We start from the raw sequence: 27,472 nt of genomic DNA, 5'->3' as shown, positions 1-27,472 counted from the left end.
ATTTTCTTTATAACAGTTGTGCTTTACAGTGCCTCTGCCACTAGAGGGACCCCTAGTAAATGAATGGAGCAAATATTCCAGAGGCATAATGGTCAATTCACACGTACATTATTTTTTGCAGATATTGAAATCTGCAGCATAATATGCAGTACATCAAATCTGCGCAGAATAATGTACGTGCCAATAGAAAATATAAGTCAGTGTATTATTTTTTTATTTATTTCTCTCCAGTCTGTCCACAGGGCTCTCTCTGCTGACACCTCTGTACATGTCAGCCAGGAACTGTCCAGATTAGAATAACATTTTCATAGCAAAGTTCCTGCTGCTCTAGACAGTTCCTAATACGGACAAAGGTGTCAGCAGAGAGCACTGTGGACAAGGGGGCAGATTTATCAAAACCTGCCAAGAGGAAAAGTTGCCCAGTTGCCCATAGCAACCAGTCAGATTGGTTCTTTCATTTAGCACAGGCCTTGTTAAAAAATTAAAGAAGCGAGCTGATTGGTTGCTATGGGCAACTTCTCCTCTGGACAGGTCTTGATAAATCTCCCCCAAGATGTGGACAACACAAAAAAAAAAAAAAGTGGAAATAAAAATAATGTAATGTTAGTAATAATTTAGACACCACACAGGATAAAGAAAAAAATGTTTTTTTTTTCTTGAATGGCCAAGGCCTTCAATGCTGCAGTAGTAATAATAACATATCTTAAACAGAACAACAACTGAAACATATCAACAAGGCGAAATAATTTAGTCCCGTATATTTCAGTTTTTTTTTGGGGTATTGCTGCTGCTTATGGGGCATAACGTCCACCCTCAAATCATGCATCGCCTGCATCTGTTGTTGGCTATGGTGGGACAACATGGCCTGAAATTCTCCCATTTGTTTGGCCAACAGGGCTTGGAACTCTTGTTTTTGTGATCGGTGGAGTTCAACCATGGTGCGATTCATCCGGCGCAATTCGCGCGACATGTTCCTGTTCTCCTTGGCCAGCCTTTGGATTTCTTTAGCAAGCTGCAGGTAAGTATCCCTTGGGACAGAGCCAGGAGCTAGGGTTGGGGGAGAGTGGTTGGTGTTGTTCACCTGGGGACACCTCCTCCTCCTCATCTATCTCAGCCGATGCTGAGGACAGGACAGGTGATTGGGGCAAGTTTTGATGGCGGACCATCCTCCCTGCAGATGGACCTGGTTGATCTGAAAAAAAATAAAAAATAATAATAATTAATTAGTAATGTTTTGACTGAAACAGTAAGAAAGTTTACATTACAGTGTGTCTCATTACTTTGATTAGCTGCCATAAGTTCTTAAAGCTTAAATAAATAAATAAACTACAATATGGTGAAAAAGTAATGAGTTTATTTCATCATAGGTAAAGAAGAAGATACTAAAATATTATATTATTAACCTCTGAGGAAATAAACTCATCACTATTTCAGCATTTTGGAGTGTTGTGGGTCTGGAGATGCTGCATTCTCTTGATTGTTCGATATCTATTTATGTATGCATGTGTGTACACACACACACACAAATATATATATATGTGTGTGTGTGTATAAACTGTATATGTATGTATCTATAGATATATATATATATATATATATATATATATTTTATTTATATCTATCTATCTATATACATATATATATATATACACACCAATATATACACACATATATATATATATATATATATATATATATAGCAACAGAAGAATGCAGCAGCACACTACCAGATTTAGGTGAAACATGAATATGCAGTTAAAACATGGAGAGCTATACAGCTATGGTGTAATAGATGCAAGTGTGAAACTATGAAATAGTAAGGCACTTAGCTCGCAAATTTGTCTCCGCCGGCGGTCAAATAGCTTGGACCGTCCCACCGCGATAAGGTGGCCTCCTTGGGACGGACCCTACACTGTGAATATGCCTCTGTGTGAACAGTTCAGTAAGCATGGCAGGGTCTGGAACATCCAAGACACCTTATATACACACCTGATAGAGGTGGGTGGGGTGCAAGGCCAACATGGAGGTAGCCACTCCCCCGTATGTGCAATACAGACAAAGAATAAGTCAGCCAGCACTTTAGTTGATACCAAACTATTATATGGACCTGGCCTACAGGTGCACGCTACTAGGCTAGATATACAGCAACAGAAGTATGCAGCAGCACACTGCCAGCACAAGGATATAGGTGAAACATGAATATGCAGTTAAAACGGAGAGCTATACAGCTATGGTGTAGGCCAGGTCCATATAATAGTTTGGTATCAACTAAAGTGCTGGCTGACTTATTCTTTGTCTGTATATATATATATATATATATATATATATATATATATATACATACATATATATATATATACCAATATATACACACATATATATATATATATATATATATATATATATATATACACATATATGTATATATACATATATATATATATATATATATATATGTGGGTGTGTGTATGTTTGGGATTAGTATGATTGTTTTATATTTTTTGAACAAGTAATTATTAATAATAATAATAATTTATTTTTATTTTTTTACTCACCGCCAGCACTCTCGGATTCAGGCGACATATGAGGACCACCAAGGCCTGTCTCACTCCGACCCTCTGGCAGGAGATGGTTCCGGAACTCCTGCTCCCACTTCCTGAATTCCTTGTTTTTTTTTTATTTTACGCAGGACGGTTGCTTTACAGTCATAATACCTGCATGAGATATAGTTTATTAAAAAGTTTATCATACATTTAAAATCAATAAAAAGTTTTGTTGACAAATGTTACAACTGTTTGATTTTACTTATATGCACAATTGCATATAAGCAACAGATATAGCCAGTGTTACCAAAATGTCTGGTATGTTAACCCCTTAAGGACTAGGGGTTTTTCCATTTTTGCATTTTCGTTTTTTGCTCCTTGCCTTTAAAAAATCACAACTCTTTCAATTTTGCACCTAAAAATCCATATGATGGCTTATTTTTTGTGCCACCAATTCTACTTTGTAATGACGTCAGTCATTTTGCCCAAAAATCTACGGTGAAACGGGAAAAAAAATCATTGTGAGACAAAAATGAAAAAAAAAACGCCATTTTGTAACTTTTGGGGGCTTTCGTTTCTACGTAGTAAATTTTTCGGTAAAAATGACACCTGATATTTATTCTGTAGGTCCATATGGTTAAAAGATACCCTACTTATATAGGTTTGATTTTGTCGTACTTCTGGAAAAAATCCTAACTTCATACAGGAAAATTAATACATTTAAAATTGTCATATTCTGACCCCTATAACTTTTTTATTTTTCCGTGTATGGGGCGGTATGAGGGCTCTTTTTATTGCGCCGTGATCTGAAGTTTTTAGCGGTACCATTTTTGCATTGATAGGACTTATTGATCGTTGATTCATTTTTTCATGATATAAAAAGTGACCAAAAATGCACTATTTTGGACTTTGGAATTTTTTTGCGCGCACACCTTTGACCGTGGGTTTAATTAACGATATATTTTTATAATTTGGACATTTCCGCACACGGAGATACCATATATGTTTATTTTTATTTACACTGTGTTTTTTTTTTTTATGGGAAAAGGGGGGTGATTCAAACTTTTAATAGGGAAGGGGTTAAATGATATTAATTCACTTTTTTTCACTTTTTTTTTGTAGTGTTATAGCTCCCATAGAGACCTATAACACTGTACACACTGATCTCTTATACTGATCATTGTTATCCCATAGGGACCTATAACACTGTACACACTGATCTCTTATACTGATCATTGTTATCCCATAGGGACCTATAACACTGCACACACTGATCATTGTTATCCCATAGGGACCTATAACACTGCACACACTGATCTTTATCATTGATCACTGGTTTCTCATAAGAAACCAGTGATCGATGATTCTGCCGCTTGACTGCTCATGTCTGGATCTCAGGCATTGAGCAGTCATTCGGTGATCGGACAGAGAGGAGGCAGGTAGGGACCCTCCTGCTGTCCTGTAAGCTGTTCAGGATGCCGCGATTTCGTCGCGGCTATCCCGAACAGCCCACTGAGCTAAGCGGCATGGTTTCAGTTTCACTTTAGACGCGGCATTCAACTTTGAACGCCGCGTCTAAAGGGTTAATAGCGTGCGGCACAGCGATAAATGCCGCGCGCTATTAGCCACGGGTCCCGTCCGTTGTTAGACCCACCGTGGCCCCGCGTTATAGATCGGGAGAGGACACATGACGTTCCAGTACGTCATGTGTCCTTAAGGGGTTAAAGGGGTATTCCATTATTTTCAATAATGCACTTAATTATACTGTCTGTACCTCTGTGTGGTTTTAATTTTTCCATCTGTGATTAATTACTTAATTAGTAGAATATGCATCATTACAAGTGCCACACACAGTGTAATAATATTTAAATTCCCCATAGACTACTCTTACATTAAAGGGGTACTCTAGTGAAAGGCAGTAAGGAAAAATATTAACTGAACTCTCCAGGGCATGGTTATACAAACTAATATGTTTTCTCTCTATGGTATACTACCCCTTTAACCCATAAAGGACAGTAGGACACAGTCCATGTGATCATATATGAAATTTAAATTGCCTAACTGCTGCAGATGTCATGATCTGTATTGAATGATCATGGTATCTGGTACCCAGAATGAATGCCCAATTGCAGCAAGGGGTTAAACCCTCAGTGAAGGACGGGTTTAACCCCTTGCTGCAACTGGACATTAATTCTGCATTTGCAGCTCCTGAGGTATGATGCACGCTCACCACTCAGTAGGTGGGTACTTTCTGCCTGGCACTTTTCTGTTTAGTTTCTGTTTAATTTCCTTGCACCAGTTGATTTTAAATAAAAAAGGTTTTCACCAGAGTACCCCTTTAACTCCTCTGCTGCATGCTTGAGATCCTGGATGGAGCAACAGAGCATAGATAACACTGATCAATATGCTATGCTACCTAAGTTATCACCCTTTTCACATTAGGTGGAATTAAATATAATTATATATATATGTAATAAATCCAGCTGTTGAAAAACTACAACTCCCAGCATGCCAACGGCTGTCTCCGGGCATGCTGGGACATCTGGAGGCACCCTGGTTGGGAAACACACACACACATATTTATTATTTATATATATATATATATATACACATATAACATTTACATATAGTACTCACCTTTTGCGGATACATTCGACTGATCGGTCCTTTGCTCCAACATGGACCACAGCGTCTCTGACCCGCTTCCAGGCCGCAAATTTCTCCTCACTGCCCACGGTGGTGGTGAACAGTGTGGCTTTATGTCTGGTGACAGCCGCCACCAGAGCTAGATTTTCATCTGTGGTGAACCTGGGGCCACGATTCTTTTTGGCAACAGGTGCCGACTCCTCCCCTCCACTTTCCGAACTTGGTGATGGGGACACTGACCACCCAAGTCCGTGTTGTCTACTAGTGGTGCTACTGGCAGTGCCACTGCTAATGTTGCCCTGATAAAGGCGCCTCCTTCTCCTCTCTCCTCTTCCACCAACATTCACACTGACACCTGCACTCTCACTCACTCTCATACTCTCACCTTCCTCTCTCCCAGCCACACTTTCATGCTCTCCTCCAGACATTTTTATTCACTCAGTATCACAGTATAACAGCTCACAACAACCAACACAATACTGCATGCAGCTCAGCCCAGGTGGAAGTGGAAGTTGCTGGAACGAATTCGATTTTTTTTGTAATTTCAATAAACTTTATTGACAAAATTGCGGATGTATTCCTTATGCAATAACGAATGTATCCGAATAACGAATGTAGCCGAATAACGCATGTAGCAGAATAACGAATGTATCCAAATAACGAATGTATCCGAATAACGAATGTATAACGACTGCAGCCAACTAACGAATGTATCCGAATAACAAAAGCACCCGATAACAAAAGAGATGACGAATATATCAGAATACCGAACAAATGATAATGAATCCTATAACAAAAGTCCATTATAACAAATGCCTATGAAAACTAATGTTTCTGTTGACGAATGAATCCGATAACGAATGCGTTCGAAAATTTTGACCGCCATTTTAGATAATAACGAATCTGTCCGAAAATGTCATCGGAAAATGGCTGCCGAACCGAAAACATACGAATATAGGTGTAAAAAGAAACGAAAAGAAACGAAAATTTTTGATGTGCACATGTCTATCATGTAATCTTCATACTACTTAGCTGACACATAGTAACAAACCTCCTCCACATGTTATTGACTTACTACTGGGGTGACACACTGTAACAAACCTCCTCATAATGTAATCTTCTTACTACTGGGGTGACACACTGTAACAAACCTCCTCATAATGTAATCTTCTTACTACTGGGGTGACACACTGTAACAAACCTCCTCATGTTATTAACTTATTACTGGGGTGACGCGCTGTAACAAACCTCCTCATCATGTAATCTCCTTACTACTGGGTTTACACACTGTAAAAAACCTCCTACTCATATCATCTCCTTACTACTGGGGGTGACACACTGCAACATAACTTCTCCTCATGTAATCTCGTTTCTTCTGGGGTGACCCACTGTAACAAACCCCATCTTCATGTTATTAACTTAATACTGGGGTGACACACAGTAACAAACTTGCTCACCATGTAATCTCCTTACTACTGGGGTGACACACTGTAACAAACCTCCCCCTCATTTTTTCTTCTAACTACTGGGGTGACACACTCTAACAAACCTCATCCTCATGTAATCTCCCTTACTACTGGGGTGACACACTGTAACAAACCTCCTCCTCATATAATCTCCTTATTACTGGGGTGACACACTGTAACAAACCCCCTCTTCATGTAATTCCCTTACTCCTGGGGTGACACACTGTAACACACCTCTTCCTCATGTAATCTCCTTACTACTGGGGTGACACACTGTAACAAACCCCCTCCTTATGTAATCTCCTTACTACTGGGGTGACACACTTTAACAAACCCCATCCTCATGTTATTAATTTACTGCTGGGGTGACACACAGTAACAAACCTCCTCCTCATGTAATCGTCTTACTACTGGGGTGACACACTGTAAAAAACCTCCAGCTCATGAAATCTTCTTGCTACTGGGGTGACACACTGTAAAAAACCTCCCCCCAATATAATCTCCTTACTACTGGGGTGACACACTGTAACAAACCCAATCCTCATGTAATCTCCTTACTACTGGGGTGACACACTGTAATTTACCTTCTCCTGATGTAATCTCCTTTCTACTGGGGTGACACACTGTAACAAACATTTTCATGATGTAATCTCATTATTACTGGGGTGACACACTGTAACAAACCTCCTCATCATGTAATCTCCTTTCTACTGGGGTGACTCACTGTAACAAACCTCCTCCTCATGTAATCTAATTACTACTGGGGTGACACACCATAACAAACCACATCCTCATGTAATCTCCTTATTACTGGGATGACACACTGAAACAAACCTTCTCCTCATATAATCTCCTTTCTACTGGGGTGACACACTGTAACAAACTTCTCATGTAATCTCCTTAGTACTGGGATGACACACTGTAACAAACCACATCCTCATGTAATCTGCTTTCTACTGGGGGAAACACTGTAACAAACCTCATCCTCATGTAAGCTCCTTAAGACTAGGATGTAAGCTCCTTATGACTAGGATGACACACTGTAATAAAACCTCCTCCTCATATAATCTCCTTATTACTGGGGTGACACACTGTAACAAACTCTATCCTCATATTATTAACTTACTACTGGGATGACACACTGCAACAAACCCCCTCCTCATGTAATCTCGTTTCTTCTGGGGTGACCCACTGTAACAAACCCCATCTTCATGTTATTAACTTAATACTGGGGTGACACACAGTAACAAACTTGCTCACCATGTAATCTCCTTACTACTGGGGTGACACACTGTAACAAACCTCCCCCTCATTTTTTCTTCTAACTACTGGGGTGACACTCTAACAAACCTCATCCTCATGTAATCTCCCTTACTACTGGGGTGACACACTGTAACAAACCTCCTCCTCATATAATCTCCTTATTACTGGGGTGACACACTGTAACAAACCCCCTCCTCATGTAATTCCCTTACTCCTGGGGTGACACACTGTAACACACCTCTTCCTCATGTAATCTCCTTACTACTGGGGTGACACACTGTAACAAACCCCCTCCTTATGTAATCCCCTTACTACTGGGGTGACACACTTTAACAAACCCCATCCTCATGTTATTAATTTACTGCTGGGGTGACACACAGTAACAAACCTCCTCCTCATGTAATCGTCTTACTACTGGGGTGACACACTGTAAAAAACCTCCAGCTCATGAAATCTTCTTGCTACTGGGGTGACACACTGTAAAAAACCTCCCCCCAATATAATCTCCTTACTACTGGGGTGACACACTGTAACAAACCCAATCCTCATGTAATCTCCTTACTACTGGGGTGACACACAGTAATTTACCTTCTCCTGATGTAATCTCCTTTCTACTGGGGTGACACACTGTAACAAACATTTTCATGATGTAATCTCATTATTACTGGGGTGACACACTGTAACAAACCTCCTCATCATGTAATCTCCTTTCTACTGGGGTGACTCACTGTAACAAACCTCCTCCTCATGTAATCTAATTACTACTGGGGTGACACACCATAACAAACCACATCCTCATGTAATCTCCTTATTACTGGGATGACACACTGAAACAAACCTTCTCCTCATATAATCTCCTTTCTACTGGGGTGACACACTGTAACAAACTTCTCATGTAATCTCCTTAGTACTGGGATGACACACTGTAACAAACCACATCCTCATGTAATCTGCTTTCTACTGGGGGAAACACTGTAACAAACCTCATCCTCATATAAGCTCCTTATGACTAGGATGTAAGCTCCTTATGACTAGGATGACACACTGTAATAAAACCTCCTCCTCATATAATCTCCTTATTACTGGGGTGACACACTGTAACAAACTCTATCCTCATATTATTAACTTACTACTGGGATGACACACTGCAACAAACCCCCTCCTCATGTAACTCCCTTACTCCTGGGGTGACACACTGTAACACACCTCTTCCTCATGTAATCTCCTTACTACTGGGTGACACACTGTAACAAACCTCCTCATAATGCAATCTCCTTTCAACTGGAGTGACACACTGTAACAAACCTCCTCCTCGTGTAATCTCCTTACTACTGGGGTGACTCAATGTAACAAACCTCCTCCTCAAGTAATCTCCTTACTACTGGAGTGAAACACTGTAACAAACCCCCTCTTCATGTAATCTCCTTACTACTGGGGTGACACACTTTAACAAACCCCATCCTCATGTTATTAATTTACTGCTGGGGTGACACACAGTAACAAACCTCCTCCTCATGTAATCTTCTTACTATTGGGGAGACACACTGTAAAAAAAAAAAAAAAAAAAACCCTTCTCATGTAATCTTCTTACTACTGGGGTGACACACTGTAACAAACCTCCAGCTCATGAAATCTTCTTGCTACTGGGGTGACACACTGTAAAAAAAACCTCCCCCCATGTATTATCCTTACTACTGAGGTGACACACTGTAACAAAGCTCCTCCTCGTGTTATTAACTTTCTACTGGGGTGACACACTGTAAGAAACATTCTCATCATGTAATCTCATTACTACTGGTGTGACACACTGTAACAAGCCTCCTCATCATGTAATCTCCTTTCTACTGGGGTGACACACTGTAACAAACTTCCTCCTCATGTAGTCTCCTTACTACTGGGGTGACACACCATAACAAACCCCATCCTCATGTAATCTCCTTACTACTGGGATGACACACTGTAACAAACCTTCTCCTCATATAATCTCCTTTCTACTGGGGTGACACACTGTAACAAACCTCCTCATGTTATTAACTTACTACTGGGGTGACACACTGTAACAAAACTTCTCCTCATAAAATCTCCTTTCTACTGGGCTAACTCACTGTAACAAACCCTTTCCTGATGTAATCTCCTTACTACTGGGGTGACACACTGTAACAAACCTTCTCCTTATTTAATCTCCTTAATACTGGGGTGACACACTGTAACAAACCTCCTACTCATGTAATCTACTTACTACTGGGGTGACACACTGTAAAAAACCTCCTGCCCATGTATCCTTTTTACTACTGGTGTGACTCACTGTAACAAACCTCCTCCTCATGTAATCTCCTTACTACTGGGGTGACACACTGTAACAAGCCTCCTACTCATGTAATCTCCTTACTACTGGGGTGACACACTGTAAATAACCTCCTGCCCATGTATCCTTTTTACTACTGGTGTGACTCACTGTAACAAACCTCCTCCTCATGTCATCTCCTTACTACTGGGGTAACACACTATAACAAACCTTCTGCTCATGTAATCTCCTTACTACTAGGGTGACCCACTGTAACCAACCTCCTCCACATGTAATCGTATTACTACTGGGGTGACACACTGTAACAAACCTCCTCCACATGTTAATTTACTACTGGGGTGACACACTGTAACAAAACTTCTCCTCATGTAATCTCCTTTCTACTGGGGTGACCCACTGTAACAAACCCCATCTTCATGTTATTAACTTACTACTTGGGTGACACACTGTATCAAACCTTCACCCCATGTAATCTCCTTACTACTGGGGTGACACACTGTAACAAACCTCCTCCTCAATTTGTCTCCTAACTACTGGGGTGACACACTCTAACAAGCCTCATCCTCATGTAATCTCCCATACTACTGGGGTGACACACTGTAACAAACCCCAACCTCATATTATAAACTTACTACTGGGGTGACACACTGTAACAACCCCCCTCCTCATATAATCTTCTTACTACTGGGGTGACACACTGTAACAAAACCCATCCACTATTATTAACTTACTACTGGGGTGACACACTGTAACCAACTGCCTCCTCATGTAATCTCTTTACTACTGAGGTGACACAGTGTAACAAACCTCCCCCTCATTTAATCCCCTTACTACTGCGGTGACACACTGTAACAAACCTTCTCCTCATGTAATGTCCTTACTACTGGGGCGACACACTGTAACAAACCTCCTCCTCATGTATACATCTTACTACTGGGGTGAAACAATGTAACAAACCTCCTGCCCATGTTATTAACTTACTACTGGAGTAACGCACTGTAACAACCCCCTCCTCCTCTAATCTACTTTATTCTGGGGTCACACACTGTAACAAACCTCCTCCTCCTCGTGTAATCTCATAACTACTGGGGTGACACACTGTTACAAACCTCCTCATCATGTAATCTCCTTACTACTGGGGTGACACAATGTAACAAATCTCCTCATCATGTAATCCCCGAAATTAAAAATGTAAAATTCCTAGTTGTAGGCCAGGGGGAGGTGTGGGTCCATGTGCCCAGGAAGGTAAACCTTACCTGGGCAAGTCCTCCTGAAGGGTCCCCTGACTGACTTCCATACCTGACAATAATTGAAAAACTGAGAACCGGTATGAGATCGGATATGAAAGCTGAATCCAGGTCACAGTTCCACGAGCTGGGCATGTCCGTGTGGTACGCGTTCATAAAACTGTATCGCAGCATCACGAGTAAGTACCTTAGAACGGCCGCCTGCCTCAGAATAGTAGGAGAGCAAGCCGTCCGGCTGTTTTCTCAGGGTACGCCAGGGCCGAGCGCGGGCTCCCCTGGGGTCGAACCTCTGGTTTCTCCCTTGGTATTTTCCAAGGGGATCGGGATGGTTCATGTACCCGAACTTGGGCAGGGCAGTCCCTGGGTGAATCCTCTGGAAGGGTCCCCTGAAAGGCTTCCATGCCTGTAGACTTTTGACATGCAGAGAACCAGAGACTCTATAAGGGCGGGAGGCATGAGTCCCTGTACACAGGCAGGGCATGCCGTCCTTGGGCACAGGATCGGTGATGCGGACCCCCCGGTGGCGGGGAGCAGAAGTGTCGGGCGAGTTGGCAAACATTGGCGGGCAGTCCACCAAGGCACCCCGGCCCTCCGGAGGTGAAAATAAAAATTACAAAGTCCAGGTTGTTGGCCAGGGGGAGATGCGAGTCCAAATGCCCAGGTGGGTCAGCAGAACACAGGCAAGGCCTCTGGAAGGGTCTTCCATGCCTGTAGACTTTTGACACGCAGAGAACCAGAGAGGCTATAAGGGCGGGAGGCGCGGGTCCCTGTACCCAGGCAGGGCGCGCCGTCCTTGGGCACAGGATCGGTGACGCGGACCCCCCGGCGGCGGGGAGCAGAAGCGTTAGGCTAGTAAGAATACATCGGCGGGCGGTCTGCCGAGGAAGTTCGTCCCCAGGGGAGCCTGCACTCAGCCACTCTCTCAGGGTACGCCAGGGAGGAATGCAGGCTTCCCTGGGGACGAACCTTCCTGTTTCTCCCTTGGTATTTTCCAGAGGGATTGGGCTGGTTCACTTACCCTACCCGGGGCTGGGCTGTCTCAGGGGTGAAGCCTCCGAAAGGGTCCCCTGACAGGATTCCATGCCTGTAGACTTTTGATACGCAGAGAACCAGAGAGGCTATGAGGGCGGGAGGCGCGGGTCCCTGTACCCAGACAGGGCGTGCCGTCTTTGGGCACATTATCGGTGACGCGGACATCCCAGCAGCGGGGAGCAGAAGAGTCGGGCGAGTAAACAAACATCGGCGGGCGGTCCGATGAGATGCCCCGGCCCTAGGGAGGCAAAATTAAATATTTCAAAGTCCAGGTTGTCGGCCAGGGCGAGGTGCGGGTCCCTGTGCCCAAGAGGGTCAACCGAACACATGCAATGCCTCTGGAAGGGTCTTCCATGCCTGTAGACTTTTGACAAGCAAAGAACCAGAGAGGCTATAAGGGCGGGAGGCGCGGGTGACACGGACCCCCCCGGCGACGGGGAGCAGAAGCGTCGGCGGAGTAAGAATACATCGAAGGGCAGTCCGCCAAGGAGGTTCGCCCCCCCCCAAGGGAGTCCGCACTCTGCCGCTCTCTGTGTACGCCAGGGCCGAGCGCGGGCTCCCCTGGGGACGAACCTTCCGGTTTCTCCCTTGGTATTTTCCAGGGGGATTGGGCTGGTCCCCAGGTGAAGCCTCCGGAACGGTTCCCTGACAGGCTTCCATGCCTGTAGACCTTTTACACGCAGAGAACCAGAGAGGCTATAAGGGCGGGAGGTGCGGGTCCCTGTACCCAGCAGGGCACGCCGTCCTTGGGCACAGGACTGGTGACGCGAGCACCCCGCAGTGGGGAGCAGAAGCGTTGGGCGAGTCAACAAACATCGGCGTGCGGTCCGCTGAGGCCCCTCAGCCCTCCAGAGGCGATATGAAAAATTACAAAGTCCAGGTTGTCGGCCAGGGGGAGATGCGAGTCCCTATGCCAAGGATGGTCAACCGAACATGGCAAGGCCTCTGGAAGGATCTTCCATGCCTGTAGACTTTTAATATGCAGAGAACAAGAGAGGCTATAAGGGCAGGAAGTGCGGGTCCCTGTACCCAGGCAGGGCGCTCCGTCCTTGGGCACAGGAACGTTGACGCGGACATCCCAGCAGCGGAGAGCAGAAGCCTCGGGTGAGTCAAGAAACATTGGCATGCGTTCCGCTGAAGCGCCTCGGCTCTCCAGAGGTGAAATGAAAGATTACAAACTCCAGGTTGTCGGCCAGGGGGAGATGCGAGTCCCTATGCCCAGGATGGTCAACCGAACATGGCAAGGTCTATGGAAGGATCTACCATGCCTGTAGACTTTTGACACGCAGAGAACAAGAGAGGCTATAAGGGGGGAGGCGGAGGTCCCTGTACCCAGACAGGGCGCGCCGTCCTTTGGCATAGGATCGGTGATGCGGACCCCCCAGCATCGTGGAGCAGAAGCTTTGGCCGAGTCGGCAAACATCGGCGGGCGATCCGTCGAGGAAGTTCATCCCCAGGGGAGCCTGTATTCAGCCGCTCTCTCAGGGTACGCCAGGGGCAAGTGCGGGCTCCTCTGGGGACGAACCTTCAGGTTTCTCCCTTGGTATTTTCCAGGGGGAATGGGCTGGTTCATGTACACGACCCGGGGCTGGGCAGTCCATGGGCGAAGCCTCTTAAACAGTCCCCTGACAGGCTTCCATGCCTGTAAAACTTTGACACTTAGAGAACCAGAGAGGCTATAAGGGCGGGAGGCGCGGTTCCCTGTACCCAGGTAGGGAGCGCTGTCCTTGGGCACAGGATCGGTGACGTGGACCCCCCGGCAGCGGAGAGCGGAAGCATCGGGCGAGTAAGAATACATCGGCGTGCGGTCCACCGAGGAGGTTTGTCCCCAGGGTAGCCCGTACTCAGCCGCTCTCTCAGGTGCCCAAGTACAGCGCTCCCTAGTTGGGTACAGGGAACCGCGCGTGCTCCCCTGGGGACGAACTTTCCGGTTTCTCCCTTGGTATTTTTTACCAGAAAACTCCTTTAATAGCACAGTGTTATACAGCACTGCACGGGAATTTAAGAATAAGCAGCCTATTTTTTTGGTGTGGGTCCGACTGCTGAGACCCCCACCGATCATCTCAGTTGAAGTGGTTCTCCAGCTGTTGGAAAGCTAAAACTCCCATCATGTCTGGAAAGCCGCAGGCATTATGGGAGTTTTAGTTTTGTAACAGCTGGAGAGACACAGATTGGACACAGTTTTACCCATCATCACTGCAGAACTTACAAGTGACTACAGCCCTGATGGGACAGTCAGGAGAACACACAATGATATCAGTGACCTGAGTGACGTCTTCTCACTTGAGTGATATTTTCTCTGTTATCTTTTCTTCTTCATCTGGTCCAGAGACCAGGTCTTCCTCCAGCTCCATCTTTTCTGCAGAGTCTGACATCCAGACATCATTGGCTCCTCACATTGTCAGCAGATCCTCATCCTCTGCATGAAGACAGTCATCATTATAACCTTGCCAGAAAGTGAACTTTAAATAAAATACTGCCCCACACCGTACCCTGAATATAAAACTGCTATACACTGTACCCACTAAATATAATCCTGCCCCATACTGTACCCTGAATATAATACTGCTATACACTATACCCACTAAATATAATACTGCCACACACTGTACCCTGAATATAATACTGCCACATACTGTATCCACTGAATATAATACTGTCCCACACTGTACCCTGAATGTAATACTGCTATACACTGTACCCACTAAATATAATCCTGCCCCACACTGTATTCACTGAATATAATACTGCCATACACTGTACCCTGAATATAATACTGCCATACATGCATACACATCATATAAACATATACTGTGTATATGTCCTCTGTATGTCCTCTGTGTCCTCATCACCTCCGCCAAACCTATCACTACTATAACCCCCCTACAACTCTCATCACTCCCATAACCCCCCTGCACCTCTCATCACCCTCATAACACCCCCTGCACCTCTCAACAACCCCATAACACCCCCTGCACCTCTCAACAACCCCATAACACCCCCTGCACCTCTCAACAACCCCATAACACCCCCTGCACCTCTCAACAACCCCATAACACCCCCTGCACCTCTCAACAACCCCATAACACCCCCTGCACCTCTAATCACCCCCATAACACCCCCTGCAACTCTCATCACCTCCATAACCCCCCTGCACCTCTCATCACCCCCATAACACCCCAAGCACTTCTAATCACCCCCATACCCCCCTGCACCTCCATACCCCCCCGCACCTCTCATCACTTCCCCTCTGCACCTCTCATCACCCCCCTGCACCTCTCATCACTCCCATAACACCCCCCTGCACCTCTCATCACCCCCATAACACCCCCTGCACCTCTCAACAACCCCATAACACCCCTGTACCTCTCATCAACCCCATAACACCCCCTGCACCTCTCATCACCCCCGTAACACCCCCTGCACCTCTCATCACCCCCATAACCCCCCTGCACCTGTCATCACCCCCTTAACCCCCCTGCACCTTTCATTACCCCCATAACCCCCCTGCACCTCTCATCACCCCCATACCCCCTAAACCTCTCATCACCACATAACACCCCAAGCACTTCTCATCACCCCCCTGCACCTCTCACCACCCCCCTCCCTGCACCTCTCATCACACCCCTGCACCTCTCATCACCCCCATAACAACCCCTGCACCTCTCATCAACCCCATAACACCCCCTGCACCTCTCATCACTCCCCCCTGCACCTCTCAACACCCCCTCTGCACCTCTCATCACCCCCCTGAACCTCTCATCACCCCTCCTGAACCTCTCAACACCCCCTGAACCTCTCATCACCCCCCTGCACCTCTCATCACCCCCCTGCCCCTCTCATCACCCCCCCTGCCCCTCTCATCACCCCCCCTGCCCCTCTAATCACCCGCACTGCCACTCTCATCACCCCCCCTGCCCCTCTCTTCACCCCCCCTGCCCCTCTCCTCACCTCTCTGCACCTCTCCTCACCCCCCCTGCACCTCTTATCACCACCATTACACCCCTAGCACCTCTCCCCCCGCACCTCTCATCACCATTGCAAACCCCGCCACCCCTGCAAGTTCACCTACCCTGCTGGCTGCCGGGGATCGGTGCAGCGGAGGCTGCTGCTGCTCCTATGCACGGGGAGGATCGTCTGGACTGGAGATCATGCAGGGACAGGTCAGGTGACTGGAGTAGACGTGTGTGCCTGCGCAGGGCATGTCGACTCCCAACAGCCCCTGGCCTGTCCGGCCCTGACAACCTGGAAAAAAAAAAGGTCCAGGGCCGGCTGGGCCTCCTGAAGCTCTGGGCCCCATACAGGTGTATGGGTTGTACCCCCCTGATGGCGGCCCTGATCTTACTATATGCTTTCCTTTGCCATCATAAGGTGATTTCACAGAAGGAACTGCTGGCATAGCATTTTCTTTATCTGATACGGTAATACTGGTAATGCTAGAACTGTCTTCAGGAGTAACTGGGTAGGACATGGTAAGTTTGTAAGAAGTCAAAAGTGAAATTTTTGTAGCTGAATTGCCATTTACTTTGGCCTGCTGGGAATCTTGCACAAACACTCCATTAACCATCACTTGAGTTGATTCTGTTAGACATTTTCTGTCTGTGGTTGGGCACTTCTATACCTCGGCAACTTTCAAAATTTTAAAGGAATCTTCTGTCTGTTAAATCTGACTGCTTATACTTTCAACCTGTTTAGGATTTACCTCTTTGCTATTAACAGTAAGGTGTTCCTGTACACTGAAGGATTTTGCCATATTTTTGCTCTTTCCAGATTTTGCCACAAGCTGCAGAGATTTTTTAACTGTCTTATGTGCCTTTCTTAAGGGCAGTATAGCTCGGTGTAATCTTTTGGATAAGCGCTTGTTCTTACACAAAGGTATTTCGTCAGACAACATACCTAAAACAACTTTAATATTTTCTTCTGACTGAGAGAACTATTGAATTCATCTAGTACACCTTTTAATAAGCACTGAAGTTACCCCTTTTTTATTCAGTCTATTCTTTATTGTGGAAATATCAATTTTGTGCAAGGCTTTATTTGATGGAACTGGGCTACAGGTGACTGCTGTGTCTCAACACTGTTATCCACTTTTAATGAGAGTGTCTCAAGGTTGTCATTTTTACTTTCTATTAAAATTGGAGTGTTTGTCTGAATTTCTGAGATAGTCTCCTCATACTTATGCCACCTCCAGGCTCTGTCATTGTGCCACCATGTGACATGTGGCTCCTTGTTAGATTTGGGCCTTCGTAGCCACACGCTGGGTCCTGGGACCCTTAAACTTGATATTTTTAAATTAAAGCCCTCTTATGTATGCATCCTCCTGCCAGATCCAGGCTGTGTCTTTCAGCAACTAGATTGTTTTGGGATGCAACTGGGCCTGTGCCTAATATGTTTGGATGTTAGCATTACCTAACATGAGTGCTTAATAGAAATATCAACATTGATATTTCAATCTTATTGCTCATTAAATCCCCCGGTGTACTGCAGATGCCTTTTCCTGACTGTTTGTTTCAGGAACTAATTTACTTAATGCTGCTTCTGGCCTTGGCCCTCCAATTTTTGGATATTTAGCACTAGCTAAATACATGCTTAATTGAAATTTCAACATTGATCTTGCAATGTAAAGGGGTTATGAAACCCTCGGGTGTACTGCTGATGCATGCTCCTGACTGCTTCTGTGTCTTTCAGGAACTACTTGGCTTATTGATGCTTCTGGGCTTGGGCCTTACATTTTTGGATGTTTAGCACAAGCTAAATACATGCTTAATAGAAATTTCAACATTGATCTTTAAATGTAAGGGGTTATGAAACCCTCTTAGGTACTTCTGATGCCTGCTCCTGACTGCTCATGTGTATTTCAGGAACTACTTGGCTTACTGATGCTTCAGTCCCTGGTAATTAGTGGTGTACCCCAAGGTTCAGTACTGGGCCCGCTGTTGTTTAATTTATTTATCAATGATATAGAGGATGGTATTAACAGCTCTGTTTCTATCTTTGCAGATGACACCAAGCTTTGTAGCACGGTACAGTCTATAGAGGATGTGCATAAGTTACAAGATGACTTGGATAGACTAAGTGTCTGGGCATCCACTTGGCAAATGAGGTTCAATGTGGATAAATGTAAAGTTATGCATCTGGGTACTAATAACGTGCATGCATCGTATGTCTTAGGAGGGATTAAACTGGCAGAGTCACTGGTAGAGAAGGATCTGGGTGTATTTGTAGATCACAGACTACAGAATAGCATGCAATGTCAGGCTGCTGCTTCCAAAGCCGGCAGGATATTGTCATGTATAAATGAGGCATGGACTCAAGGGACAGGGACATAATACTCCCCCTTTATAAAGCATTGGTACGGCCTCACCTGGAATGTGCTGTTCAGTTTTGGTCGCCTGTTCATAAAAGGGACACTGCGGAGTTGGAAAGGGTGCAGAGACGCACGACTAAACTAATATGGGGCATGGAACATCTTAGCTATGAGGAGCGATTAAAGGAGTTACAATTGTTTAGTCTTGAGAAGAGACGTTTAAGGGGGGATATGATAAACGTATATAAGTATATAAATGGCCCAAACAAAAAATATGGAGAAAAACTGTTCCAGGTTAAACCCCCCCAAAGGACGAGGGGGCACTCCCTCCGTCTGAAGAAGAAAAGGTTTAGTCTAAAGGGGCGACACACCTTCTTTACCGTGAGGACTGTGAATTTATGGAATGGTCTACCTCAGGAACTGCTCACAGCAGGAACAATTAACAGCTTTAAAACAGAGTTAGATACAGTTCTGGAACAAAATAACATTAATGCTTATGCAGAATTATAAAACTACATCCCTTTCCCTTATCCCCTTACACCCTTCACTTCAATTCCCTGGTTGGACTTGATGGACGTATGTCTTTTTTCAACCATACTAACTATGTAACTATGATTAAGAACTTGGGCCTTAAATTTATGGATGTTTTGCACTAGCTTACATACATGCTTAATTGAGATTTCAACATTGATCTTTCAATCTTAGGGGTTATGAAATCCTCTTGGGTTCTGCTGATACCTTTTCCTGACTGTGTCTTTCAGGAACTACATGGCTTACTGATGCTTATGGGCTTGGGCCTTACATTTTTGGATGGTAGCACTACCTAACATGCATCTTCAATAGAGATTTCAACATTCACCTTTTACTTTTAGGGGTTGTGAATCCCTCTTGTGTACTCATGCTGCTTCCTGCTCCACTCTGTCAGCCCTTTGGTCCTGTGACAGTGTTCGACTCCACCTCCTCCACCATGTCCTCAGCCTCCACTGCCTAGACAAGTCTCAGTGGCCCTTCAGCATACCATGCGTACAGGGCATGGCGGTGTCACGCTGTTCTTCACATGGTTTGTCTTGGAGAAAAGTGTTGGAAACAATGGCTGGTCAGAGCAATGGAGACATTGCGCCTACATCTCACAGTCACATGAGCCCTGTGGGGGCTTGTTAGATTTGGCCCTTTGTACCCACACACCGGGGTCCGGGACACAAAAAATTGGGAGTTAAAAGTTCAATTTCAAAATCATTCATTTAAATTTCAAAATCTAAATTTAAATAAAAAAAATCATACATTTCAATGGTCTCCTCATGCTTCAGCCAACTCCAGGCTGTGTCATTCAGGCAATATATGGTTTACTGATACTGCTGCTGGGCCTGGGTCTGGGACTGAAAATTTTGTTATGGTCGCACTAGCTATCCAAAATCTTTGGTTTAAATTTCTGAATTCATCTTTTAATCTTAGGGATTGTGAAGGCCTAGTGTCTACTGCTGCCAACTCCTGGATGTGCCATTCAGCCACTATATGGTCTCCTCATGCTTCAGCCTCATTCAAGCTGTGTCATTCAGCCACTATATGGTCTCCTCATGCTGCCAACACCTCCAAGCTGTGTCATTCAGCCACTATATGGTCTCCTCATGCTGCCAAAACCTCCACGCTGTGTCATTCAGCCACTATATGGTCTCCTCATACTGATGCCACCTGCTGGCCCTGTCATTGTGCTGCTCTGCGGCAGTGATTCTAAAAGCGATGCCGGTAATCTGCACGTTATTCTGAATAACAGTATTATTTCACTACCCCAGCACACCCCATATGCGTGTTAGAACACAGCAAAGTGTTCTATACCCCTACTGAGGCTCTCTGTAGGCCAGAAATAGCAGTTTTTAATATAGTTTCACCACAAATAAATTCGGATTGAAACAAATTTTTTCGAAAAATTCGAATCAAATTTTTGAAAAGTTTGCTCATCTCTAGCAGTTTTCCAAAAACTGCCAGAAAAAAAAAACAAGTGGAAGCATAGCCTTAAAAGGCAGTACTTGATAAGAACAGAAGATAAAATCAATCCTGGAGCTGCAGTTTACATTGCTCCAGGTCAAACCGTCTCTCTCTGGTAAAACACTGTGGATTTTAAACTTACCGATGTTTTTAAGAAATGTAACAATCATATTTTTTAACATAGAAGAAGTTTTGTCATAATTTCTACTTACTGAGTTGGTAAAACGGTGCTTGCCCCTTATAATACAATTAAAATCACCTGCTAAAATAAGAGTCTCAGAATCATTGATAAAAATGGGTAAAATCTCTAACATTCGTGCTCTATCATTTTTAACGAGTGAACCGTAAACTGCCATTTAAAACCATCAATAAAAGCATTATGTTAGGATTCCTCCTTGGGGATAGCTCCGAGGCGTCCTGGGCACTGCCACAGGACTCGTTTCCACTCAATAAACCCGCAGACAACAGTTATTCATGCAAGCCTGGCACCTTGCCAGCTTTATTTAGACAGGTTGCAGGGGAAAAACAAACATAACGCAGGAACAAAATAAAATCCTAGACCGTCTGGTCACTGACTGCACATATCAGCATGCCCTGACTACTAACTGGTGAGCTACCCTCAGCCAGTTAAACATGTGACTCCTGCAACCAGCTACTCACAGTTCACATCACTTCTTGGACCACTTGCAGCGCCTTCTGCGTGTTACCTAAACAGGGCCCGTGTGTCTCCCCCTCTAACTGCCAGCATACTGTTTCCAAGGGAGAGCCCAGATTAGACTGAGTCTCCATCTTATATACACCTCCCTTCCCTGCTGCCTCATTACATAAGAAGCAGGTGAGAGATTATTCAGGGTGAGCAAAGGAAATACACCCTTTCCTTGCCACCTTATCACATATCCCCCCCCCCCCCCCTTTGCTCAGACCTCCGGGAAGGAGCACATGTATTTGAAAAGCATAAACCATCTGCGTTTCCTTTCTCTTGGACAACTTTTGTCCCACAGTTTCTGAAGTCCTTGACTTTTCTTCTGGGCTTTTACCAGCCACCAATTGCAAATCTCTCGGTCACACCTCTGCAGTACCAGGTTCTTCACCCTGGTGTGGGCAGGGTTCTTGAAATTAAGGACCAAGAGGACCGATGCTTCTAACCTTTGTCTTCTTCTGGCTTGCCGGACCTCTGCCTCTGCTTTAGAGAATCTTTCGGCCTCAGTGGCTGACTTCCCACCTGGTTTCACCACAGTTTTGACTTCAGTGGATTTCTCACACGGTTTCACCTCATCCCTTCCAGCTTTCTCTTCAGGGGCACCAGCTTCCTCAGGTTTGGCTTCAGAGTCTTTGGCTCCTTCAGATTCGTGTGTAGAATCAGCTTCTCTTCTCTGCAGCTTCTTCTTCAGGCTTACTCTTCTCTTCACCTGTAGCTTCAGTTGTGCCATTCTCTTTACTCATAGCTTTTGAGGTTGATTCTGGTTTAGCTTCTGCTTCAGAGGATTTCTCTGCCTCAGCATTACCTTCAGAATTTTTGGTCTGCTCAGGTTCAGAGGATTTCCCGCCTGACTTCTCCTTAGTCTCCACTTCAGAGGATTTCACACCAGGTTTCAGCTCAGTCCTAGCTTCTTACAGGGCTTCGCCTCAATCTTAGCATTAGAGGACTTTTTGCCGGGCTTCAAAGAAAGCATCCCTGTATCCCGTAACTTCTGCCCCAGAAGCCTTTCTTGAGCCAATTCCACCATAGCTTGGTCTCTGCTCTCTTTTAGAACTTCCTGGTCCTCTTCCTTTTTCTCACATTTTCGCTGCTTACACTGGAGCTTAGCGGACTTCCTCCTCTCACTGTCAAGTAACTCTGTCAAGTCCCTGACAGTATCTTCCGAAGACAGCAATTGTTTCCTCAACTGTTCATTGTCCGCCAGCACAGCCACCTGCTCGTAGAGTTGCGCTCCCAGCAAAACCAAGGCAGCTACATGGGACCTTCTGCACGTTTCGTTCTGCACTTCCAGGCTCTCATTTAAGATCTTCATGTCATCTTCCAGCTTTATATATTTCAGCTGCTCACTCGAGCTTTGCGGAGATCATCTTCTCACTGTCCAGCAACTGTTTCTTGGTCTTTTCTAACTCATTGATACATTTTCCACTCTCATCAATCTGTTCAGATAGATCTAAGATCTCCTGTTGCAAGTTCTTGTTTTCATGTTTCAGAGTCTCAACTCGTTCCAGGGCCTCCTCATACTGCTCACGGAGCAAGTCATTGTCATGACGAGCAGATTTAAGAGCATGTGCAAGGGCATTCTTCGCCTTGACTTCCTCCTCAAGTTGTCTCTTAGCTTTAGAGACACTCTCCAGATTGCTGGCAAGATCATCAACTTCCATCTTCATTTCATTCTTCTCTTTTTCAATTTTTTCCATGGCTACTAGCCTAGCCTTGTGATCACTCCGCAGAGCCTGATATGCACCATGTAGAAGACTCACTTCTTCTTCCTGGAATGACATCCGCTTGGCCAGACTCTCCACTTCACTCTCCTTGCTGGTCACAAGACCCTGGGAGCGGGACAGTTCATCCTGCAGAGCCACAAACTTACTTCTGTGGTGCTCCATTACTTTTTCCAACTGAAGCCTCGCTTCTTGCTCTTTCTTAAAGTCAGCAAGCGATTTGTCCCTCTCCTCTGTCAAGCGATGTACCTCTTTTTCTTTCTCTGTCAACTTCACAGAAACCATCTGCAGGGATTCTTCCAGATTCTGGATCTGCTCCAGTCTTTTTCCGAGGCCAGCTAGTCTTTTCCGAGACCTTTTACTGACAGTGGTCTCCTCACTCTCGCTGTTAGACCATGAGAAATCCTCTGGTCCTCTGTCAGACACTCGACCCAGCAATTCTCCATCTCTAGACGAAGTCTCCCCCTTTTTCGGGGTTGCGGCCACTTTTGCCTTGTCATCATCATCATCATCATCATCATCATCATCATCATCGTCATCATCAACAGGTGCCATCAACACCTGGCACTCTTCCTCTCCCACCACGTTGGCAACTCCGGCTTTTATAGACATTACAGCTAAACACTCCCGTCGGACCGGCAATCCCTTGACGGTAAGTTTGTTTCCCCTAACAACAACTTCAATGGCTCTTGGCAGCAGCGAATCCATGTGATTTCCAAACAGTTCCTCTGAACTGTCTTTTGGCTTCTTGGCAGACTTTTCTTTTGTCTTGTTACAGTCTCTCCATGGCCTGGCAAAAACTACTCCTGGGCTCCTGGGTCTGCAACAATATCTGGTCCAGTGGTTTGACCTTCCTGGTTGCAACCCCTCCCTGGTCCAGACGCCACATCTCCTTCACTTAGGACTCTGTCTGTGATGGTAAGCGCAGCCCCCAGCTCCACCTGTACTCTCTTCTGGAGTTTTGGTTTTTCCACAGCCCTCTCCGTAGCTTCTATTCCAGTCACCTCTTTAACTTGACTCGCGGACTGTTCTTCAGCTCCCCTAGTGGTCTGGCACACTTCCACCTGAAATATACCTAGGATCTGCTGACACTCCCCGTCCTCATCCTCTGCTGAGTTATTGTCCCCTGCTATGTGGTGAAAACCAAGTGTTGTGAGCCTATCAGGTGTTCCTGCTCTAGTCACCTGACTATCTTCCCACAACTGCTGAAAAAACGGAAAATCCTTCCCCAGCACTACTTCATACTCTAAGGTAGGCTCTATTGCAACCTTGTGACTTGTGGTACCATAGGGAGTAGAAATACACACATTAACTGTTTTATAACCCCAAATACCGGCTTTTATAGACATTACAGCAGGGTCCGGCTTTCTGCAGCTGGTCTTTACCAGACTTATTACACATTTTGAATGTAACAAAACCATCATCTTTTTACCTTCTATTTCCAGCTCACACAGGTTTTCTTTTGTCCTGCGAGAGGTGGCAACAGTACTCTTTACATCAGAACACATTAACATAAGTGTTTCAAGAAAAAGATCATCAGCCTGGATGGGTTCACAATATACAGCACCATTCACACAGTCCAGTAGAGACACCCCAGTCCTCACTACTTCCGGAACCTTTGAGTGCGAACTCTCAGGTGCACTCTCGGCATCCCACAGCTGCCAGAAATACGGAAAGTCTCTGTCCAGTACAATTTCAACTGTAATTTCTGCACATACCTCCATCATATGGCTTACTGCTCCAAAACATGTATCAAAGGTAATTTGAACAGTCTTACCGGGCTCCGGGTGGGACTTCACAAAGAGAATTATTTCTGGCATAATCCGAGATACAGTCTGGCAACAATCCAAGTCCACCCACAGTGGGATTCCGCCCACCAACAACTCACGGGACCTCAGCTTCATCCTAGCAACCACCGGTTGTGGCCCACATCGGTTTCCCCCAGCAACGGCCTGTCCTTTTTCCAGAAAAAAAAATCTCGATCCGTGTCCCCTAGCAACGCTTCTCCGCAGACACCAAACTGTGCTTGAACTCCTCTGCTGGGCTCTTCCGACTTGCAATCTTGCAGGGGGTTGCTCCTAGCAACAGCTCCTCTCCAACTCGCTCATTGGTTGCCCTTGGCAACGTGCTGTCCTTAGCAACGTGTGCCTGCATCCTCCACCAAAATGTAAGGATTCCTTCTTGGGAATAGCTCCGGGATCATCCTGGAATCTGCTACGTGACACGTTTCCACTCAATAAACCCGCAGACAACAGTTATTCATGCAAGCCTGGCACCTTGCCAGCTTTATTTAGACAGGTTGCAGGGGAAAAACAAACATAAGGCAGGAACAAAATAAAATCCTAGACCATCTGGGCACTGACTACACATATCAGCATGCCCTGACTACTAACTGGTGAGCTACCCTCAGCCAGTTAAACATGTATCTCCTGCAACCTGCTACTCACAGTTCACACCACTTCTTGGACCTCTCACAGCGCCTTCTGCGTGTTACCTAAACAGGGCCGTGTGTCTCCCCCCTCTAACAGCCAGCATACTGTTTCCAAGGGAGAGCCCAGATTAGACTGAGTCTCCATCTTATATACACCTCCCTTCCCTGCTGCCTCATTACTTAAGAAGCAGGTAAGAGATTATTCAGGGTGAGCAAAGGAAATACACCCTTTCCTTGCCACCTTATCACATTTAACCAATATAATTCTGCCAGGTAAAATTTCATTAATAACATCAATGAAAACATTTCCTTTTAAAAGTATGGCGACCCCTGCTGATCTGGATTAGTTAGACAACAACAAAAAATGTGGTCTCAAATGGCTGGAGGTGCTCAACCCCACATGTGGTTGTGCATTCATACTGGGGGAGCAGATCCTGCCCTTGTAGTCCGTTGCTAGGGGCGATCCCCAGCATAAAAATGCATACAATGGAGGATGCCTGCACCAGACTACAAGTGCCACAATAGAATCCTACACCAGATAGACGGTGTGGATGTGTAACAATTAGAACAATACAATACAGGAATTTAGGTGCTCTACTGTGGTAGATGTATACAGTGACATTGGCTATTCCTCAGCACTGATGTTAAAATTGAGACATTCACCAGTATATTCTTATATGAAGGACATACCAGAGCCCACACACCAACACCAAGGTTTCTCAAATGGCACGGGACCTAGCGCTAAACTTACCTGTGCGTGATAAGCAAAACAGGGGCCAGTGGGCAATTACGCTAGCATTAGGCTGACTCACAGCGTCCTCCCAGGTACCCTCCAGCGTGGCTAAGCACAAATACAATGGGAGGAGGGAGGCAAACTGCAAGTCCCACCTAAGTTGGCTGATATAGGTGCATGGCCTCACAGTTGCAAACTTAATGCTGCCTGGAAAATGTTCAATGCGCATTACATATGGAGTTTACACACCTCCAAGTATAAAATTTAAACAACAACAAAAAACGTGGTCTCAAATGGCTGGAGGTGCTCAACCCCAAATGCGGTTGAGCATTCATACTGGTGGAGCAGATCCTGCCCTTGTAGTCCGTTGCTAGGGGCGATCCCCAGCATAAAAATGCATACAATGGAGGATGCCTGCAGCGGACTACAAGTGCCACAATAGAATCCTACACCAGGTAGACAGTGTGGATGTATAACAGTAGTGTACCTAAATTCCTGTATTGTATTGTTCTAATTGTTACACATCCACAACGTCTATCTGGTGTAGGATTCTATTGTGGCACTTGAAGTCCACTGCAGGCATCCTCCATTGTATGCATTTTTATGCTGGGGATCGCCCCTAGCAACGGACTACAAGGGCAGGATCTGCTACCCCAGTATGAATGCACAACCGCATTTGGGGTTGAGCATCTCCAGCCATTTGAGACCATGTTTTTTGTTGTTGTTTAAATTTTATACTTGGAGGTGTGTAAACTCCATATGTAATGCACCTTGAACATTTTCCAGGCAGCATTAACCCCTTAAAAAATCATAACTACATGCAGGAAAATTAATACGTTTAAAATTGTCATCTTCTGACCCCTATAACTTTTTTATTTTTCCACATATGGGGCGATATGAAATTGATTTGCATTGATAGGACTTATTGATAATTTTTTCATGATATAAAAAGTGACCAAAAATGCACTATTTTGGTCTTTGGAATTTTTTTGCGTGTACGCCATTGACCGTGCGGCTTATTTAATGATATATTTTTATAAGTCGGACATTTCCGCATGCGGCGATACCATATATGTTTATTTTTATTTACACTGT

The 27,472-nt window shown here is 45.1% G+C and overlaps 2 protein-coding genes across 7 annotated transcripts in view; one reads left to right on the top strand and one right to left on the bottom strand.

The window, feature by feature from the left end:
* The window catches only part of LOC130290272 (zinc finger BED domain-containing protein 4-like), a 237,119-nt gene extending 234,221 nt beyond the window's left edge, over window positions 1–2,898 (top strand). For 2 of the 3 annotated variants that reach the window (XM_056537672.1, XM_056537673.1), the window contains exons 3-4: window positions 896–1,018; window positions 2,562–2,697. Coding sequence is in view for 1 of the 3 variants with exons in the window: in XM_056537674.1 (XP_056393649.1) it covers window positions 896–1,018; window positions 2,562–2,757 (319 nt within the window). In the remaining 2 variants the exon portion in view is untranslated. Of the gene's footprint in view, window positions 1–895; window positions 1,019–2,561 lie in introns of all 3 variants that reach the window. The other variant, XM_056537674.1, reaches the window with a different exon arrangement.
* The window catches only part of LOC130290271 (uncharacterized), a 69,095-nt gene continuing 41,631 nt past the window's right edge, over window positions 9–27,472 (bottom strand). Inside the window, exons 1-4 of one of the 4 annotated variants that reach the window (XR_008847548.1) lie at window positions 16,575–16,703; window positions 14,767–14,921; window positions 2,556–2,714; window positions 9–1,192 (exon numbers count right to left, since the gene is read on the bottom strand). The gene's annotated coding sequence lies outside the window, so the exon portion shown is untranslated. Of the gene's footprint in view, window positions 1,193–2,555; window positions 2,715–5,180; window positions 5,404–14,766; window positions 14,922–16,574; window positions 16,704–27,472 lie in introns of those variants that run through there. The other 3 variants (XR_008847547.1, XR_008847549.1, XM_056537671.1) reach the window with 3 other exon arrangements.

The sequence above is a fragment of the Hyla sarda genome, chromosome 9, assembly GCF_029499605.1.
Source record: "Hyla sarda isolate aHylSar1 chromosome 9, aHylSar1.hap1, whole genome shotgun sequence".
NCBI lineage: Eukaryota > Metazoa > Chordata > Amphibia > Anura > Hylidae > Hyla > Hyla sarda.
Note: the sequence above shows the minus strand (reverse complement) of the source record. Positions and strands in the feature narration are given on the sequence as shown.